This window comes from Mesoplodon mirus, assembly GCF_964341445.2.
Source record: "Mesoplodon mirus genome assembly, chromosome: 7".
NCBI classification, from domain to species: Eukaryota; Metazoa; Chordata; class Mammalia; order Artiodactyla; family Ziphiidae; genus Mesoplodon; species Mesoplodon mirus.
The window spans coordinates 131,631,819-131,654,350 of NC_138983.1; the positions used below are offsets into that span (position 1 = coordinate 131,631,819).

Consider the following 22,532-nt stretch of genomic DNA (forward strand, 5'->3'; position numbering starts at 1 on the left):
ACTCCTTTCTGTTTTGGGTCTTTGTTTTAATTTTGATGCCTAATATCTTGACTTGTTTTTCTTGATTTTTTTCTCCTTTGCATTGTCGGCGAAGCATGGTAGAAAAGAGCAGTTGTGGGTTTGAATACCGGCTCTTGTAGTCGCCGTCAGTTGTAGGGGTTCCGACAAATTCACACCTGAACCTCAGTGTCCATCTTCTGAAATGGGCGTAGTAATACCGTTACTGTGCAGGCTAAATGGTACATTGCATGTGAACTGATTGGAGCTTAGTGGAAGCTTAGTAAGAGAATAGTTATGGCATCACGGTTCTCCTGTATTTTCCTTGGGCATTTCTTTGTGTTTCTTTACTTTGAGACTATCTTCCCTGATCTCATTTGTTCATTTTTGTGTGGGCAGTGACGTTTCTGCCTGTACCTGTACCAATTTTCCTTCTGTTCCACTCCCTAAGTCACCACTCTCCACGTGCCATGTCAGGGCCTTCTCTTCCTGGACTATGCCTTACACATTTTATTTTCATGGGACACATTGGTGGGATCTGGTTATTGTGTGTGAACCCAAGGTATTAATCACTTTTGGTGGAGAGAGACGAATTTACAGTTCATGAGAGCCTGCTGTGTGCTAGATGTTTTCTCTTTGTATCTCATTTAATATTTTTAAGTATTAAGTTCATAAGTAATACATAAATTTGTTCTTCTAAACGTTTAAAACATTACAGGTAAAGCTAATGACTTTTTACTAATCCTGGCTTCCTCATCTCTCTCACCAAAAGTTTCTTCTTACAAACCTGTATTTATCTTCGACATTTTTCTGTACTTTTACATACAATACATATATGTATTAATAGAAAATATATAGTATTTTGTGTGTGCATATGTGTATGTATGTGTTCCTGTTGGAGTCCTCAATTTGCTGTTTTCTCCTAGCAAAGGGCCTTGGAGATCTGTCCACAGTATGTACAGTTCTCCCTTATTCCTTCTACTTTTCTGCATAACATTCCACACTCTGAATAGCCATTCGCTTAGTGATAATATATGTTGTTTACAATTGTTGTTATTATGGACAATGCTATAATAAACATACTCTGCATGCATACATGCAAATATCACTAGGAGACAAATGCTGAGAAATGTATACACATAATAGCTGTGTATGAGACTATTTCCCCCCATATCTGTGCCATTATTTCATGTTGCCAAATTTGTATATCTTGGTCAATCTGTTGGGTAAAAGTGATGTCTTATTGTTTTACTTTACTTTTCCATAATTAATATTGTTAAAAAGAAATAAGCCCAATGTAGAGTCATTTGCTTCCAGTACAGCAAACTAAGACTTAACTGAAGTTTCAACTCTTCCCAGAAATGTGATCTTTAAAATAATCAATCTGAAATTACTTCATCAACACTAGTGAGGTGATCTGTATGATAAAGACCCCTGCAGTTCCCTTACCCCCAAAGAAGATAGCTTGGCCCAAAAGAACCCTTTTTTTTTTTCTTTTGCTAATACAGCTGTCCATGTATCTGGGGAGGGGATTGGTTCCAGGACCTCAGTAAATACCAAAATCCATGGAAGCTCAATTCCCTTATATAAAATGGTGTAGTATTTACATAAAATCTATGCATATCTTCCTGTATACTTCAAATCATCTCTAGATTTATAACATATAATAGAATGTAAATGCTATGTAAATAGTTCTAAATACAATGTAAATGCTATGTAAATAGATGCTAGGGCACAGCAAATTCACGTTTTGCTTTTTGGAACTTTATGGAATTTTTTTTCTGAATATTTTCGATCTGCGTTGGTTGAATCCATGGATACCAAAACCACAGATATGGAGGGCCAACTGCACCCTCCTTCTGCCTATAAAAACCTTCCGTTTTGGGCTTCCCTGGTTGCACAGTGGTTAAGAATCTTCCTGGCAATGCAGGGGACACGGGTTCGATCCCAGGTCTGGGAAGATCCCACATGCCGTGGAGCAACTAAGCCCATGTGCAACAACTACTGAGCCTGTGTGCCACAACGACTGAAGCCCGCGTGCCTAGAGCCCGTGCTCTGCAACAAGAGAAGCCACCGCAATGAGAAGCCTGCACACTGCAACGAGGAGTGGCCCCACTCTCCGCAACCAGAGAAAAGCCAGCGTGCAACAATGAAGACGCAATGCAGCCAAAAATAAAATAAATAAATTTATTAAAAACAAACAAACAAAAAAAACCTTCCGTTTTGTACAACCCCTCGGACTGCCCTTCTGTTTACTGGATGAGATGCTGCCTGATTCATGAATCATTGAATAAAGCCAATTAGATCTTCAAAATTTACTTGGTTGAATTTTGTTTTTTAACAGTAGTGACACTGAACATCCTTTGTATGTTTATTGGTAACTTGTAGTTTTCCTATGAGTTTGCCCATTTTTCTATTGGGTTTTTTGCTCTTTTTCTTTTTTAAAAAAATTATTCATTTTTGGCTGCATTGAGTCTTTGCTGCTGTGCGTGGGCTTTCTCTAGTTGTAGCGAGTGGGGCTACTCTTTGTTGCGGTGCACGGGCTTCTCATTGCGGTGGCTTCTCCTGTTGTGGAGCACGGGCTCTAGGCACCCGGACTTCAGTAGTTGTGGCTCGCGGGCTCAGTAGTTATGGCTTGCGGGCTCTAGAGTGCGGGCTCAGTAGTTGTGGCGCACGGGCTTAGTTGCTCTACAGCATGTGGGATCCTCCCAGACCAGGGCTCGAACCTGTGTCCCCTGCCTTGGCAGGCGGATTCTTAACTACTGTGCCACCAGGGAAGTCCTGCTCTTTTTCTTATTGTTAGATGTTCTTTATGTATTCTAGATACTAATCATTTGGTATATATGTTGAAAATATTTTCTACAACTCTATAGCTTATTTTCTATCTTTGTTTATAGTATTAAATTTTTTTTTTTTTTTGGCAGCGCCAGGTGGCTTACAGGATCCTAATTCCCCAACCACAGACCGAACCCCAGGCCGTCAGCAGTGAAAGCATGGAATCCCAACTGTTAGGGGAAACACTGACCAAAACTGCCTGACCTGGCCAGGCAAGACAGTAGCCACTTGCATGAGTTATCTTACCACAGGAGGCCCTGGTAACAAACAGAACTGACAAGCTACCACCAACTGGAAGAATTTGGGAAAGGTTAAAAGGAGAGAGGAGATGCCAGTCCATATGTCCTACCAACCTCCCAGAATTCTTCTCACTGGAATCCATCTTGGCTGAGCAATGTGCTCACCACCAAGAAGGACCCTGAGTCTGAATAATTGGCCAGAGACAACCTGGAAAGTAGCCCATTCCCATAAAACCTGAGACTGTGAGCCACATGGCAGAGCAGTTCTCCTGGGTTCCCTTACCCTGCTGCTCTCCACCCAGGCGCCCCTTCCCCATAAAGTCTCTTGCTTTGTCAGCACTTGTGTCTCCTCGGACAGTTCATTTCCGAGTATTGGACAAGAGCCCACTCTTGGGCCCTGGCAGGGGTCTGCCTTCCTGCAACACAACCACTGGACTGTCAGGGAATTCCCAGTATTAAAATTTTAAATGTGATACTGTCGACCAAAAAAAATATTCACAACCTAAAAGTTGAAAGTTACGTTTTATTTGGCAGAAATATTTAGGACTTCAGGCCCAGGAGGCAGCATCTCAAGAAACCCTGAGAAAACTGCTCCAAGGAGGCGAGGTGGGGAGCCAGGGTATATAGGAATTTTGCAGCAAAGGGCAGGTAGTCTGAACTTCAAAAGATTATTGTTAATTAAAGAAAACCACATAGCTCAAGTTAAGGAATTTAGCGCTTTTCTCTGTATGGGAAGAGGCAAGAGTCTGGGCTCACTGGAATCATTCCTTTGATAGGTACCTCAGCTATCTGGGGCCAGTATCCCGTGTTTTCACATCCTGAGTTTCCTCAGGGCTCACTGCAGGGAGTGGCTGCAGTCTGACAGCCGCTGGATGGCAGGTATTCATTGTTTCTTTCCTGAGTTTCCTCAGGGCTCACCAGCTCACCGCAGGTGGTGGCTGCAATCGCTCACGACTGTGACATCCTTTGTTTACTGATATGGCAGGAAATATTCCATTTCTCAATACACACCTTCTCTTAGTGGCTTTGAATTTTGTGTCTTATTGAAGAACATCTTTTCTATATGAAAGTCATCAGGGCTTCCTCCTATTTTTTTTCTATTTTTTTTTTGTTCTTTGTACAGTATTTTTACGGATGGTATAAATTGGGGATTCTAATCTAATATTATCTATGGTAATTAAATTCCTCTTTCAAGACGTGGAGTATGGGATATTTACAGAATAGAACTACAGAGGCTATTATCCATGCATGATGTAATGTGTTCTGTCAGTCCAGTTATCTGGTCCCTCATATTGTAACGGCGCAGGACCTTATGGAGCCTTGGCCGGGACAGAACCCTTCCCCCAGGTCCTCTGCTTTAGCTCCACTCTGAAGTACCTACATAACAATATCTGATGCATTGATACTGTTACATTTACTGAGTTGTTTTACAGATGCTAAAACCCCCATTAAATGGAAGAAGTTAGCTACTTGGTGACCAAGAGCACATAGCCCCCAGACCTACTGGAATAAGACGATTAATAATGCTAACCCCTGTTAACTAACTTTCCCCTGGAGCTAACTTTCATTGTGGTGTGTGTATATGATATGAAGGAGTTTGGAAGGAAAGAAATAGAATTTTAAATAATTTACATTATAAATCATGATTTAGTTTCTACAAAGGAGAAGTACAGTGTGCAATGAGAGCTTATAACTAAAGGTCCTGTAAAGCAGATAGGGTAGGGGGTCCCTGTAGGAAGAGAACCAGACATAACATAAGAGAAGTCATTTTATCTTATTATTATTATTTTGGCTGCTCTGCACATCTTGCCAGATCTTAGTTCCCTGACCAGGGACTGAACTTGGGCCCTCCACAGTGAGAGTGGAATCCTAACCACTGGACTGCCAGGAAATTCCCGAAAAGTCATTTTAGGCCTAAGCCACTTTGTGATCTAAGCCTGACCACAATGCCTGCCCTTCCAAAAGAATTGATCACAGTAATAATGATTCTAAGGGAACAAAAGAAGGTAAAAACAAACAGCTATTACCAGGCCAGGGAGATAACAGTAAGCATATCAGAGACAACGTATCAGTTGTAAAGACTCCCAGTTCTGTTTCAAAGGTAAAGATTAGCCCGAAGCACATTCTTGAGCTGTTTTGCAGAATTCAAACCCCCTGGAGCACTCAACCACCAGATTAACTGGAACCTAAGGAATGGCGCTTTGCTGACGTTTTCTGACTTCCGATCACCTAGAGCTTGAACTCTGTCAACCTTTGCCCCAATTCTATGCTGAATTCTCCTCTGCTCAAGCCCCTTCATGAATATGCAGACACCATCCAAGCCCCTTCATAAATATGCATTCGTCTTCCAAGCCTCTTCATGAATATGCATGAACCCTTAGCTTAAACCTCCCCCAGTTTTGCTGTTCAGGGAGATACTGCTTTGGGAAAGATCCCCAGTGTTCTCCTTGTTTGCTGCGAGTAATCAATCCTTCCTGCTTCTAACCTTTGGTTTCGTTCTGTCTTTTGACGCGACACCCACCAAGAGGCAAACCCAGTCCTGGTGGTAGTGCTGGTAGAGAGGGGAAGCTTCCTTGAGTAGTGAGTGACCTTTGAGCAGAGCTCTGAAGAATGACCAGGCAGGCTGAGATTGGGGGTGGGGTGGGAGGTAGGGTGAGTAAGAGAGAATACTTGAAGTGATGGGGAATAGTGTGTGTGCAAGGGCCCTGAGGCAGAAGGAAGGAGTTTGGGGTATTGGAGAAACTGAAAGAAGAATAGTGTGTCTGGGGCCAAACAGTAATAGAGAAATGTGTGAGGTGGGCCTCGTATTGTGGACAGGGGTCAGATCTGATAGACCAATGGTCTTACAGACCAAAATTAACTGCTAAAGGTGATGGGCAGTCATAGAAGGGTTATAATTAATTAATTGACATATTTTCATAAGATTCTTCTGGCCACTGAGGAGAATGAAGGGGTCCAAGAGCGGATGTGGAGAGGTAATTTAGGAAGCTGTATTATTGTAGGTTGTATTGAGGAGCAAAATTTGCCACCCCCAAAACGTGACTTTCTGGCATGAGGAGTACTTCAGGCTGATGATTTTTAAGAAACAGAACTCAAGAAGTCTTTCTCTTTATCTCCCCCTTAGCTGCCTAAAGAATTTAGATAAAGGGCCTGTGGGGTTCCCAGGCACAGAGGGCTTTTTTTGTCCCCTGTTTCTTGTAGGCCAGACTCCAGCCTCCATGACCTTCCCTGAGTTCCAAGATTAAAGGGACCAGAGAAACATCAAGATTAGGTCACCACCTGAGATGAGATTAAGGGAGGGCAGGCCCTGTGCACACCTGATCTTATCAGCAACCCTACCCTTGAACTGTTGTTATAAAACCCTCATCAGATCCTCCTGGGTTGGGACACATAGTTTTTCAGGGCAGGAGCCCGCTGTGGCCCCCTTTGCCTGGCAAAGCAATAAAGCTATCCTTTTCTACTTCACCCAAAACTCTGTCTCCGAGATTCAATCCAGCACCAGGGCAGAGAAGCCAACCTTTTGGCATCATTTCCAGAATAGAGCTATCACCAGAAATGTCTGCAAAGATTATGGGCTAGGTATGGTGGGGAAAGCTGGCAGGGCCTAGAGATCGGAGCCCACTCTGGGTTCCATTGTCTCTGCTTGGCCCACAAACATCTGTTTACTAAACATTTGCTTTTCCATCTCCTTGTGAATTGCCTTCTTCCCCTTTGAAGTCCCAAACCACTACCCCCAACCTCTTTTGTCTTTAGCTGAAGATGATTTTTAAGGTAAGGGCTTTGGCCTTTTTGGCAAGTTACTTGGTTTTCCTGGGTCTCTCCCATGTGTACATGTTATTAAACTTTTGTTTGATTTTCTCCTTTTAATCTGTCTCATGTCAATTTGTTTCTTAGACCAGCCAGAAGGACCTAGAAGGGCAGAAGAAATCCTCCCCAGCAAGGTCAAGTGCTTGGACTAAAGCCTCAATGTGGAGACGAGGAGGTTATTTCTTTAACAATATTTGATGGAGAGCAAAAAACTAATTTTTAGGAAAACAGCTGCTTCTGCACTTAGGATAGAGAGAGATTATTTTCCAAAAAATCAAAGAATGAGTTCAGCTGTCCTCCTCTTGGAGTTCTACTTACTAGTTGTTCGGTCCAAGACTAGCTGAACACCAAGTACACAAGTGGATGGCTCTGAAAGAGCTATGTATATAATTGGAGTCATTTAAACTTGCAAGGAGAAATTTTAATTCACAGCATGGTGAACCAATTTTTCAGGAACTAGATACTTTGGTAAATATATAATTATCTCCAAATTTTTCTGTAGTGTACTTCAGATTTTCTTGTCTTAGATTTTTAAAATTTTATTTCTAAGTTAGTTGGGTATTGTGAATACCTGATAAAAACAGATCAATTTAGAGATACACCTTAAGGAAGAGAGCAAGGAATCTTTAGTCTAAGACACATTGAGAAAAGTGGTCTGTGGCCAGATAAGCTTGGGAAAGGCATATACTCTGTCCTCCTCTTGGGGTTTTGTAGTGCATATGAGGATCATTAGAACTAAAAAAGTCAAGTTGAATTTATTACTTGACAAGTAAGGGAGAGCTGTATCACTCAAATGTGACTTCTGTCTTTCTGAGTGTATGGTCAGGCCACTCAAGATGGCTGTTCTCTTGCTCTCTGTGCACTCCCTGCCCGACCAGTGCCTGCTTCATCTATATCTTATGCACAAGACTGACCTTCCCACATACTTGCCCCAGGCCCCTGCTAGTGCTTGTTCTTATCAAAGTGGCGGTGAGGGGCGTGCCCCTCTGCTGGTTTCCCTGGTAACTAATGAGTCCACCTGACATCACTTTGTAACTGGTAATTTCCCTTTCTCCTCCGGGAATGAAGACTGCCACCATGTCCTGCCCGCCTCTCTGCACACTGTGGGGTGTCCCTCTAGGACCTTGCTTCAGATGTGTAAGATTCCCCCATCCATTAAACCATTGATGTCTCTCTTGCTGACTCTGGGCTCTTTGGTTCTTAAAGCTAGGCAAGTGCAGGCCTTGTAGGCCTGCGGGGTGCAACCCAACAGAGTTAAAAAGGGACAGGCTAGATCTAGGATAAGGAGAAGAAGTTTTGCACAAATAATGCATGGTAATGAAGCCATCATTTAATTGGTTAAGAAGAGGATTGCAAAGTCTCCTTTGGGAATGTTGGTAGCTCTGATTTACATCAGTAATTATGGATACAGTTCCTTTTTTTTTTTTAATTTAGTGAGAAGACTGGCATTTCTCTCCATATGTTACAATTCTCTTTACTTTTTAAATTTATTTTATTTTTATCTATTTTTTTGTCTGCGTTGGGTCTTTGTTGCTGCGCACCGGCTTTCTCTAGTTATCATGAGCTGGGGCTACTCTTCGTTGTGGTGCGTGGGCCTCTCATTGCAGTAGCTTCTCTTGTTGTGGCACACGGGCTTCAGTAGTTGTGGCTCATGGGCTCAGTAGTTGTGGCTCGTGGGCTGTAAAACGCAGGCTCAGTAGTTGTGGCGCACGGGCCTAGTTGCTCCGCGGCATGTGGGATCTTCCTGGACCAGGGCTCGAACCTGTGTCCCCTGCTTTGGCAGGCAGATTCTTAACCACTGCACCACCTGGGAAGCCCTGGATACAGTTCTTAATAAAGCCAAGATGATATAGCAGGCCCTTTCATATGCATAAGTCTGGGAGTTAGAAAAGATGTTTTTCAACATAGTATTGATAATTAAAGATTCTGAGATTTTCGAGTAGTGAAGGACCCTGCTTAACCTCTAACTCTGCATCTCCCCCAATTTGAATACTGAGCCCTGTGTTGGATAATTAATATATTGTGGAACGCATCATGGAAACACTTGTTCATATTTAAGTGTACATTTTCAGGAACAAATCAACTCAAAAACCCATTGACAAGGATTTGGCTCAGATAGCTCCACGAGCTGAACCTCATCATTAGAGTTACAGACAGAAAAATAATTAATATCCAGGGATCTGAGTAGGAGGTTGTTTATGATATTGCTTGGATGTGTCCTTAAGTAATTTCTTATTCTCTTGGAGAAAGCTGGGGTATATACATTTGGGGATGACATTTAGGCTCTGGAGCCCTAAGAAACAGTAGGGTGAAATGTGAAGTCTCAAGCTCTGGCGTGTTTGTCTCTGTGGCCAGGGCTCCTTTTCCTCAAGACAGTGCTCCAGCTCCTGCAGGCACTGGAGGTAGACACACTCTCCTTGGTGGCTTTGGGGGCTCCCATGTTGGTAAAGGAAACTCAGGTCTAAGGCAGGGCAACCTAATAGTCTTCTTGTAACCCATTTCATTCTTGATGTTCAGCTGTTGAAGCTTCACCATTGGATAGGCTTTTCCAACTGGTATTTCCAGCTCCTAGAACTGATACTCTGGCAGACTACAAAAAAAAAGGTTTTTTTCAGCAGAAACAGTACCAGCACATTGTTTGGTACATGATAACAATCCATCAATAAAACATGAAAAATGCATGAGTCACACTGGTGTCTATTCTGATTTTCATGAATTGAAGCCTGGTGGTACTCTCACACTTGTTTTTCTCTCCTTTATAGAACCTGTCAGGGTGTTTTCTGTTACCTTACCCTCTGTCTGCCATCAAATAGGTAACTCTTCAGGTAATAGGCTAGACCCAGGAAAACTAATATGAAACTTGAAGGCAGATCTTAAAATAGTTTTAAATACTAGTACAACTCAGGTGTCTCAGCTCCTCTAGATCCAGTTTACCTGGAGACACACCCAAGCTGATGAAAGTCTGAAGTTATTCCTAAAATTTCTGCATAGTCTGTGACCACTGCTGTGAGATTTGCTATGAACTGTCTCTAATTCCAACCACATTGTTCTAGACAGGAAACTCGACTCTTCCTTGATTTACACATCCAGCACACACATATGAATGTGTATAATACACTCATCCCGTTCATATGTGCACTTGGTAATATGGGAGACTTTACTGAAGGTGTGAGAAGACAGATGAACATTGTGGAAATGTGGCCTTAAGTTGAGTATTAGACATCTCCATTCTTAAAATGCACTGTAGGCGTGCCAACTTAGGAGAATTTTCACTGATTTCTTTCCACACCCTTTTTTGCTGCATTCCATCTTTCTGGTTCTTTTCCCCTCTCTCTTCTTTGTCTGCCATTTTCCTCTCTGAGAAGCACTAGATATTATGCTGATTTTCTCTTCCAGGGCAATTTAAACCATTTGATTGATGATAGGGGCTCTTGATAATATTCATGTCCTTTGGGTTTCTCCGTTTGCCTTTAAATGACTGATTTCCCCTACCCAGCCCCAAGATAGCTCCTCTCTAAGAAAATCAGGTAATAACATTTCTACCTCATTACACTTTGTTTTGCAGTTGCAATGTTCAATTCAATACTAAAAGAAGTTCACAATAATCCTTTTCAAAAAATCATAGTTTTAATGGGCTGTAAATGATAGTCTTCTCTTGCTGTTGCAAGACAGACGTACATAATACCCAGTATTACATTCTGTGACTCACCTGTATCATCATGCTCTAGAAAACTTTTTCTGCCAGATGTCTTCCCCCAGAACAACGTTAAATCAATATGTTTGTCACCTGCCTTAAGGAACCTTACATGCTAACTCTACATGCAAGCCTTGAACTTAATGTTACCTGGGGGCTGAGTTTTCCACCAAGAAAGCCTTCACAGTTATATTGGCTCTGAGACTTCTGTTGGTTTCCTAAACACATGGCTTACCTGGATTGAAGCATAATCCAACTGGAAATTTTCACCCGATGTCCTCAAGTTTTGGTATTATCTGGGGATAAACAGCTTTAGATTATCTAAAAATTTGTAGATATCAAATTTTTGTAGATATCAAAATTTGTAGATATCAAAATTTCTATATCAAGATAGAAGTTCCCTTATTGAGACATTACCTGGTTCATTTCAAACATTTTGGAAAGACCATTAGAATTGATTCGGAGACTTCGGGGGGCTTCTACTATGAAGAAAATAAGTACTGAGAAAATGAGGTGAGGGTACTTTATGCCTTTGACAAGATGAGGCAAAGGGGTTATTAAAGGCAAAGAGGGAGACAGGATTCCTTACATTTTCTTAAAAAATTTACTGACAGTTGTCTCTGACTTTAGTGGTTTCTACTTTCAGCTTTTTTTTTTTTTTTTTTGGCCCTGCCGCGTGGCATGCAGGACCTTAGTTCCCCTGACCAGGGCTTGAACCTGTGCCCCCTGCTGTGGAAGTGCAGAGTCTTAACCACTGGACCACCAGGGAAGTCCTCTACTTTCAGCTTATAGTTGAGAAAGTCCTGAGTTCTTCCTCATGCATCTGTAGGTATTGTGGGATTTCCTAGTTGGCGAATGAAGTCACTTCTCTACTTCAAGGGGGACTCCTGGTCCATTTATATGTAACAAATTCTTATGGGGGAACCTAACCATCATAGTTTGCTTTCACCTCTTTATCTTCTTCACAATCCTCTTACATTTAGTTTTTGTATCTGAACTTAATGTTCATTTCCATGTGTTGCATGTTTTACTCTGGACGATGAGTCTTTGGACAAGCCACTGCCTTCCTTAGCACTCATTTTACCTCCTTGTTTCTAATTGTATAAATAAACGGATTCAGAAGGGGTGTGGGGATAGTATTCAGCACTGACACCGCCTTATTCGTCTTAAAGGAGGAGTGTGCTGTGGGTCTCAGATTCATGAACAAAACAGCTCCGTAGAGCAGAGAGACAACTGTCAGGTGAGAAGCACAGGTAGAGAAAGCCTTCTGGCAGCCAGTGGCTGAAGGAATCTGTAGGATGGTGGACAGGATATAGATGTAAGAAACCATAGTGAAGACGAGTGACCCTGGGATCACCAGGATGGTTGCCAAGAGACCCAGGAGCTCCAAAATGTTTGTGTCTGCATAGGTTGCTCTCAGGATGGGAGCAGCATCACAGTAGAAGTGATTGATGACATTGTTGCCACAGAATGGCAACTGGATGAGCAGCACCATGTGACAAAAGACAAGGGTGAAGCCCGCCACCCAGGAGCTGAGGGCCAGTTGCAGGCAGAGTTTGCTGGTCATGATGGTGGGGTAGCAAAGGGGCTTGCAGATGGCCAGGTAATGGTCAAAAGACATGACGGTGAGGATGAAGAACTCAGTGGTGCTGAGGAAGAAGTGGAAGAAGGCCTGCAACAGGCAGCAGGGGGTGCAGATAGCTGTTCTTGCCACCACAAAGGTTTCTAGCAGTTTGGGGCTGACCGTGGTGGTGTACCAGATCTCCAGGAAGGACAGGTTGCAAAGGAAGAAGTACACTGGAATTTGTAGCCTGGGCTCAGCCCAGACAATGGCGATAATGAGCCCATTGCCTGCAAGGGTTAACATGTAGATGAAAAATATCACTATAAAGAAAGGGATTTGTAGTCCTCGGATACCAGGAAAGCCTAGGAGGATGAACTCTGTGATTGCAGTGCCATTTCTCATGTCCCCAGATACTCTAGAAAGACAGGCAGGAAAGTAGCTCCTTAGAATCTTACATTCAAATACAGTTCAGACCAAAAAAAGGAGGATTCTGATTCTATTTAAGGTCCTTCATGACACCGCCCCCATGCACATACACACTAAGCTCTCCTTCCTTACTTGCCAGCTAAACCAGCTTTTAATGGACTTTGAAAAGTACACTCAATGAGTGGAAAAGTACGTTTTCACCCTTATACAGCTATGAGAATAATCATTGTAATGTGATGACTTATCTGTCTGTAATCTACACGATTATTTTAAATGAGCAGTGTATATAATGGTATGTCTATATATATACACCAGCCATAAAAGAGAATGGAAAAAAAAAAGAGAGAATGAAATAATGCCATTTGCAGCAACATGGATGGGCCTAGAGATTATCTATTAAATGAAATAAGTCAGACAGAGAAAGGCAAATATCATATGATGTCACGTATGTGGAATCTAAAAAAATGGTACAGATGAACTTATTTACAAAACAGAAATAGACTCATAGACATAGAAAACAAACTTATGGTTACCAAGGGAAAAGTAGTGGGTGGAGGGATAAATTAGGAGTTTGGGATTAACAGACACACACTATTGTATATAAAATAAACAAACAACAAGGATAGGAAACTATATTCAATATCTTGTAATAACCTATAATGGAAAAGAATCTGAAAAATATACATATATATGTATAACTGAATCACTTTGCTGTATACCTGAAACTAACATAACTTTGTAAATCAACTGTACTTCAATTTTTAAAAAAAGATGAAAAGAACAGAAAGAATAATAAAAGAAAAAAAAGATTTGCATTTTTCAAAGGGGCAGCGAAAGAAAGTACAGTTACAAGTTTTCTTAAATAAATGCTCTAAGAAAAGTCAGGGGTCAAGAGTTAGGAAAACGCCCCAACCCCCAGTGTAAAGTTTGGTCAAGCTGAGAACATTAAGGCCATCTTGGTCAACACCAAACAGCAATACACGTTATACAAAAACTTACACAAATAATTGTTGTTTGTGGGGAGAGGCAAGAAATGGTGGTAGGGAATAGGAATCAAAGGGAGTAAGAGAGATGAGGGCCTTGCCTAGATGAATCCCGATAGTGTGTCATGGCCTGAGGTGTATAGTTCATTAATTCTCTCCATCTGAGAGCCAGAAAAAGAAAAGGAAGGAAAGGAAGGAAGAAAGGGGAAAAATGAAAAAGAAAAAAGGAACAGAGCTTCCTGATCAACCTGGATGTTTTCAACGATACCGTTAATCAGATTATCTGTTATGCTCAGGGCTATCATGATAAACTGGTTTTCTAATTTCTTTTTTTTTCCCTTCTAGTTTTTTTTTTTTTTTTTTTTTTTTTTTAATGCAGTACACGGGCCTCTCACTGTTGTGGCCTCTCCCGTTGAGGAGCACAGGCTCCAGACGTGCAGGCTCAGTGGCCATGGCTCACGGGCCCAGCTGCTCCGCGGCATGTGGGATCTTCCCAGACCAGGGCACGAACCCATGTCCCCTGCATCAGCAGGCGGACTCTCAACCACTGAGCCACCAGGGAAGCCCCCACTTCTAGTTTTAATGAGATATAATTAACATACAGCGCTGTATGAGTTCAAGGTGCACAGTATAATGATTTGACTTACATACATCATGAAATGATTACCACTAAGTAGGGACTTCCCTGGCCGGCCAGTGCTTAAGACTCTGCACTTCCACTGCAGGGGGTGTGGGTTTGATCCCTGGTCAGGGAACTAAGATCCTGCATGCTGCACAGTGTGGCAAAAAATAAAGATTTATTTTTCCTTGTGATGAGAACTCTTAGGATTTACTCTATTAACAGCTTTCATATATACCATATAGCAGTGTTAATTATATCAGTCATGTTGTACATTGTATCCCTAATGCTTATTTATCTTATGACTGGAAGTTTGTACCTTTTGACAATCTTCACCCAGTTCCCCTGTCCCCCCAGCCACTAATCTGATCTCTTCTTCTATGAATTTGTTTGTTTCTTTGTTTTTTGAAGTAGAATTTTATTTTCTTGTTTGATTGTTGTGGCTAAGACCTCCAATACTAAGTTGAATAAAAGGAGTGAGAGTGGGCATCCTTGTCTTGTCTTTGATCTTAGAGGAAATGCCTTCAGCTTTCCCTGTTTAGCATGATGTTGTCTATAGGTTTGCTAATTTCTTTATCATTAGCAGTATAATTCACTTTACAAATGAATTTTCCCTAGGGCTGTTGTTCTTTTCTGACTCAAAACTTTTTAGCAATCCTCATATCTTTAGATATTTGACACAATTTGCATGGTAAACCCTGATTTCAGTTGTTTATAATTTTCAGTAGTACTTGGGTCCTTTTCACATTTCCTGGCCCAATCTCTGTTCTACTCACTTGACTCTTTATAGTTTAAAAGGGCCATCCTATAGTTTAAAAGGGCCAATCAGACAACTCTATGTTTCCTTTTTGGTTGATCTGCCAGGAAAACCGAACCAACAAATTCAAGAGCCTTACTATACAAAGTGTGATATGCAAATAAATAACATCCAATCTGATGGGAGCTGATTGGAAATACAAAACATTGGGTCCCACTCAAAACCAGTGAATTAGAACCTGCATTTTTAACAAGTTCTTTAGACAATTTGTATGCATATTTTAGTTTGACACTGGGGCCTAGGGCATGCCATTCCAAAATATGACTCAATGGCATATTTATTATTTTGAAATTAAGTTACTTGAGAAATGGCCAATACAAGAGGAACAATTTGGCTTTCTGTATCTCTGAAATCAGGAAATAAATGTCCCATAGAAAGGTGCCCTCCCTGTACTGGGCAGTAGAAAGACATTCTTATCACCAGAGATAGATAATTTCAGGCCAAGAAGCCTGTATAAGCAAATCTGGTTACTTTTTTGCTAATTTATTACCCAAGCCCAAATTTTGCTGAAATTTCTTACTAATTAAGCACTGAAACCTAAGCTTCTTTGTCCTGGCAATTTTTTTCAAATTTATTTTCTTTGTCTAAAAAAGTATAAAATTGCCTCCTTTGGCCATTTCTTAGGTCCTATATTTAAAAGACCTCTGTGTACATGGATTAAACTTGTTTCTTTTTCTCCTGTTACTCTGTCTTGTGCCAATTTTATTATTAGTGCAGCCATAAGAACTCGACAGGGGTGGAGGGGGAAATTTTCCCCTCCCTGACATTGAGAAGCACCATTGTACATTTGGACAAAGACTGATAGCATAGAAAACACAACCAACTTATTTTATAATTGAGGCAACTGAGAAAAATAGAAATTTAGTGACGTGCATGAAGCTACTGATCTACTTTGTGGCTGAACCATGGTTGGAACCCAGGATAACTGACTTTTATTCAAGGATTATTTCTAAACCACAATGTAGTTTGTCATTATCAGGTTTCCCAGAGTTAATCTCTGGTCAGGTTTTTACTTCTTTAATCTGCATCAGTTTGTCACCAGCCTCAGCTGTTCCTGTCAGCTGCTCTTATTTCTGTCAATCCCAGTTTTGGTTCATATGTAGGAGACAGCGGTGTGTTTCCCCTGCCAGCACCTTTCTTGGCATTGTTTAGTTGCAGTATGTTCTCATGCATGAAGAACAGAGAGCACAGTTAGACTTTCTATCAACATGCCTTATGACCCAGGACCAAATTACAAGTTTATATAACCTACACCTTAATGATATTCATGGAAATGAGAATACTTCTAGGAGATTATAGGATTGGCTCATGCATGACCTTCTTGTCACATCTGATATAGAAGACTTATTCATTTTTTAAAAAAATATTTATTTATTTGGCTGCACCAGGTCTTAGTTGCGGCACGCGGGATCCTCATTGCCGTGTGTGAGATCTTTGTTGCAGCATGCAGGGTCTTTTAGTTGCGGCATGTGGGCTCTTTTTTTTTTTCTTCTCCTTCTTTTTTTAGTTGCAGCATGCAGGATCTAGTACCCTGACTAGGGATTGAACCCGGGTCCCGGCACTGGGAGCTTGGAGTCGTAACCTCCAGTCTTCCCGGACCACCAGGGAAGTCCCAAAACATCTGTTTTTCAATTTCTTAAAAATCATGCTTTGTTAAATGAAATTTCAGTCTTCCATTCTGTTCCAAAACCAGGACACTTCTAGATTGGAAGTTGGGAATAAATTGCTATGTGAGTTATTAAATTTTTCAAATGCCACCTATTTTAAACTAAAGTCTAAAGTCTTCCTCACTAAATTCTTTTTGTTCAGGACACAATCTGTAAACAATAAAAACATTAATTACTCATGTTTGCTCAATACACTTCTGTCAGAATTTTAATATTTGTGTCTAAGTTGGAAATCAATAGAAAGAGAGATGGCTGGGACCCATGATTCCCAATTCTCAATTATGTGACCAGCTGTCTTCAGCAGCTGCAGCCTCTCCCAGAAGTCTCTAGAGGATATGGGCAAGAAAAGGAAAGCTCTTTGTTACTGGCTCTGGAGGCCAATCTCATTGTATTTCTATGATGGGCTGAGTGGGATGATGTGAGGCATGCCAAGGCTCCTCTTGCCTGTTAGAGGAGGAAGATTCCTGACTAAAAGTAGCTTCAGGGCTTCCCTGGTGGCGCAGTGGTTGAGAGTCTGCCTGCCAATGCAGGGGACATGGGTTCGTACCCTGGTCCAGGAGGATCCCCCATGCCGCGGAGTGGCCGGGCCCGTGAACCATGGCCACTGAGCCTGCATGTCTGCAGCCTGTGCTCCACAACGGGAGAGGCCACAACAGTGAGAGGTGCATGTACCGCAAAAAAAAAAAAAAAAGTAGCTTCAGTTCACACCTTAAGTTCACACTCTAATAGTGATCCTTAATATCTTACCACTCTGATGGCATAAAGAAGCATAGAAGGGAACCAACAAACAAAAATCTGATGCATTTCTATTCATTAACAATGAACTATCCCAAAAGAAATTAAGTAAAAAATCCCATTTACAATAGCATGAAAAAGAATAAAATACTTAGAAATCAACTTAACCAAGGTGGTGAAAGACTTGTATACTGAAAACTATAAATCACTCATGAAAGAAATTAAAGAAAACACAAATAAATGGAAAGGCATCCATGTGCATGGACTAGAAGACTTAATATTGTTAAAATGTCCATTCTACTCAAACTGTTCTACAGATTATTTACAATCCCTATTAAATCCTAATGGCATTTTTACAGAAACAGAAAAAAAATCCAAAAATTTATATGAAACCACAAAAGACCCCAAATAGCCAAAGCAATCTTTAGAAAGAAGAACAAAGCTGAAGGTATCACATTTCCTCATTTTGAAATATATTACAAAGCCACAGTAATCAAAACAGTATGGTACTGTCATAAAGACAGACATATAGACCAACAGAACAAAATAGAAAGTCCAGAAATAGGCTCACACATACACACTCAACTGATATTTGACAAAGGAACCAAGAATACACAATGGGGAAAGGGCAGTCTTTTCAGCAAATGGTGTTGGGAAAACTGGATATCCACATGCAAAAGAATGAAATTAAACTCTTATACCATACATAAAAATCAACTCAAAATGAATTAAAGATTTAAACATAAGACTGAAACTGTAAAACTCCTAGAAGAAAGCATAGGAGAAAATATTTATGACATGGGTTTGGCAATGATTTCTTGAATATGACACCAAAAGCATAGGCAACAAAAATCAAAAAAGATCAAGTGGAACTACATCAAACTAAAAAAGCTTCCACACAGCAAAATAAATAATCAATGGAGTGAAAAGACAATGAACAGAATGGGAGAAAAATTTGCAAATCATATATTTGGTAAGACACTGTATCCAAAGCATAAGGAACTCCTGCAACTCAATAGCAAATCCCCCCAAATAACCAACTAAAAAATGGGCAGAGGGGCTTCCCTGGTGGTGCAGTGGTTGAGAGTCCGCCTGCCGATGCAGGGGACACGGGTTTGTGCCCCGGTCCGGGAAGATCCCACATGCCGCAGAGCGGCTGGGCCTGTGAGCCATGGCCACTGAGCCTGCGTGTCTGGAGCCTGTGCTCCGCAACGGGAGAGGCCACAACAGTGAGAGGCCCACGTACCGTAAAAAAAAAAAAAAAAAAGGGCAGAGGAAATAGATATTTCTCCAAAGAAGAAATAAAAATGGCCAAAGGCATATAAAAAGATACTCAAAATTACTATTATCAGGGAAATGCAAATCAGAACCTTAATGAGATATGACTTCACACCTGTTAGAATGACTGTTATCAAAAAACCAAAAGACAACAAGTGTTGACAAGAATGTGGAGAAACTGGGACTCTTATGCACTATTGGTGGGAATGAAAAATAGTGTAACCACTATGAAAAATGTATGGAAGTCCCTCAAAAAACTAAAAATAGACCTACAATATGATACAATAATTCCACTTCTGGGTATATATCCAAAATAATTAAAATCAGGATCTTGAAGAGATTGCTGTTCTCTCATGTTCATTGTGGCACTATTCACAATAGCCAAGATATGGAAACAACATAAATGTTCACTGACAGGTGAAAGGATAAAGAATATTATGCTGTAGACATACAATGGAATATTATGTAGTCTTAAAAAGAAGAAAATTTTGCCATATGTGACAACATGGATGGACTTGGAGGACATTATGCTAAGTGAAATAAGTCAGTTACAGAAGGACAAATACTGATTGATTCCACTTACATGAAGTATTTAAACTAGTCAAACATAGAAACAGAGAGTAGAATGGTGATTGCTAGGGCCCCAGGGGTGGGCAGGGGGAGAGAAGAATGGGGGGCTGCTGTACCACAGGTCTAAAGTTTCAGTTATGTGAGATGAATATTTCTGGAGATCTTCTGTACATCATTGGGCCTATACTTAACAACATTGTATGGTACACTTAAAACTTTGTTAGAGGGTAGATCTCATGTTAAGTGTTCTTGCCACACATAGACACAAAATTACTCAAAAAAAATTAATGCAGTCTGTCACAATTCCACTTGCATGATTAGTATTAATTAATCACTAATTAATTAGTATTAATATCTATTGGAAAACTTTGTTTTCTGAGATTATATCTCGATAGGACTAATATATTCTTTCAGGAGTATTTTTAACTCAGAGACAGTTTCTGTAAACACTATTTGCTAGTAAAAATTAACATAAACTTTCAGCAGGGCAATTTAAATGTAAAAAAGTCCATATTTTACAAGGCTAAAAAGTTTTAATTCTAGAAATCTGTTCCCTAAAAATCAAATTAATATATGCACAAAATTACCCTAAGTTTAAAGAATTAAAAATTAAGCCTTGTACATCATTGGAGTCCTCATTTTATAGTTTTCTCAATTCCTCCCTTGCTTTAGTATGTATGAATTTCAACATCTTAATGTTTGCAAGCTCTGTTTTCAATAATTGCCATCTACTAATACCTTAAAACATGAACGTACTTGGCACTCCACATTTCTTACTAGTTTGGTGGAATTGTGCTAGTTCATTCTGAGCAAAATGAAACCAAAATTTAAAGGTTTCAAATAGTGTAAAATCAAATTGATAGTAGGAACAAGGATAGTAATTCCACTTAATTATTTTTAATGTATATTCACTATTAGCTATGAAAAAAACTGTATTTCAGTCACTCTCGCTGTGTACATGTCAATGTTTTAAAATTAAGAAAAATGCAGCCTTGAAAAAATACTATAGATTTTTTTGTTGTTAAATGTCTAAAAAGTAACACTGAACTGGAAAAAACAGAATTCCTTGGCAAAACTGATTAAAGTACATGCACATATATGAAAATATTCATTCTATTTACATTAATTTTCAATTTTTAGATATTAGTTTATTTTAATGGACATGGGCATAAATGATTTTACATTTTTATAAAATTACTTTTTGAAAGTGAGTTTTCAAATAGAAACATTTTGTGTCTAAAGTTTTTTAATCAAAAATAAATATACTGGGCTTCCATGGTGGTGCAGTGGTTAGGAATCTGCCTGCCAATGCAGGAGACACAGGTTTGAGCCCGGTCCAGGAAGATCTCACATGCCGCGGAGCACCTAAGCCTGTATGCCACAACTACTGAGCCTGCACTCTAGAGCCTGCGAGCCACAGCTACTGAGCCCATGGGCCACAACTACTGAGCCCACATGCCACAACTACTGAAGCCTGTGTGCCTAGAGCCCATGCTCCACAACAAGAGAAGCCACCACAATAAGAAGCCTGCGCACCATGATGAAGAGCAGCCCCCACTTGCCCCAACTAGAGAAAGCCCGCATGCAGCAACGAAGACCCAATGCAGCCAAAACATAAAATAAAAAAATTTAAAAATAAAAAAAATTAATTAAAGCATTTAGACCAGAGGGCAGACAACAGAAGCAAGAAGAACTACAATCCTGCAGCCTGTGGAACGGAAACCACATTCACAGAAAGATAGACAAGATGAAAAGGCAGAGGGCTATGCACCAGATGAAGGAACAAGATAAAACCCCAGAAAAACAACTAAATGAAACAGAGATAGGCAATCTTCCAGAAAGAGAATTCAGAATAATGATAGTGAAGATGATCCAGGACCTTGGAAAAAGAATGGAGGCAAAGACTGAGAAGATGCAAGAAATGTTTAACAAATATCTAGAAGAAGTAAAGAACAAACAAATAGAGATGAACAATACAGTAACTGAAATGAAAAATACACTAGAAGGAATCAATAACAGAATAACTGAGGCAGAAGAACGGATAAGTGACCTGGAAGACAGAATTGTGGAATTCACTGTTGTGGAACAGAATAAAGAAAAAAGAATGAAAAGAAATGAAGACAGCCTAAGAGACCTCTGGGACAACATTAAACGCAACAACATTCACATTGTAGCGGTCCCAGAAGAAGAAGAAGAGAGAGAAAGAACCCGAGAAAATATTAGAAGAGATTATAGTCGAAAAATTCCCTAACGTGGGAAAGGAAATAGCCACCCAAGTCCAAGAAGCGCAGAGAGTCCCATGCAAGATTAACCCAAGGAGAAACAAGCTGAGACTCAGTAATCAAATTGGCAAAAATTAAAGACAAAGAATAATTATTGAAAGCAGCAAGGGAAAAATGACAAGTAACATACAAGGGAACCCCCCTAAGGTTAACAGCTGATTTCTCAGCAGAAACTCTACAAGCCAGATGGGAGTGGCATCATATACTTAAAGTGATGAAAGGGAAGAACCTACAACCAAGATTACTCTACCCAACAAGGATCTCATTCAGATTAGAGGGAGAAATCAAAAACTTTACAGACAAGGAAAAGCTAAGAGAATTCAGCACCACCAAATGAGCTCTACAACAAATGGTAAAGGAACTTCTCTAAGTGGGAAGCAAAGGGAAGAAAAGGACCTACAAAAACAAACCCAAAACAATTAAGAAAATGGTAACAGGAACATACATATTGATAATTACCTTAAACGTGAATGGATTAAATGCTCCAATCAAAAAACACAGGCTTGGGCCTCCCTGGTGGCGCAGTGGTTGAGAGTCCGCCTGCCGATGCAGGGGATACGGGTTCGTGCCCCGGTCTGGGAGGATCCCATATGCCGCGGAGCGGCTGGGCCCGTGAGCCATGGCCGCTGGGCCTGCGCATCCGGAGCCTGTGCTCCGCAACGGGAGAGGCCACAACAGTGAGAGGCCCGCATACCGCAAAAAGAAAAAAAAAAAAAAAACACAGGCTTGCTGAATGGATACAAAAACAAGACCCATATATATGCTGTCTACAAGAGACCCACTTCAGACCTAGGGACACATACAGACTGAAAGTGAGAGGCTGGAAAAAGATATTCCATGCAAATGGAAATCAAAAGAAAGTTGGAGTAACAATATTCATATCAGATAAAATAGGCTTTAACATAAAGACTGTTACAATAGACAAGGAAGGACAGTACATAATGATCAAGGGATCAATCCAAGAAGATATAACAATTATAAATATATATGCACCCAACATAGGAGCATCTCAATACATA

At 40.5% G+C, this 22,532-nt stretch overlaps 1 protein-coding gene across 1 annotated transcript; it reads right to left on the minus strand.

Moving 5' to 3' along the window:
• Window positions 1-11,647: 11,647 nt before the first annotated feature.
• On the minus strand, window positions 11,648-12,538 carry OR6X1 (olfactory receptor family 6 subfamily X member 1; the record flags this gene model as incomplete). Its single annotated transcript, XM_082627166.1, has 1 exon — window positions 11,648-12,538. The coding sequence occupies one exon, from the start codon at window positions 12,536-12,538 to the stop codon at window positions 11,648-11,650; it is 891 nt and encodes a 296-aa protein (XP_082483292.1).
• Window positions 12,539-22,532: the final 9,994 nt, after the last annotated feature.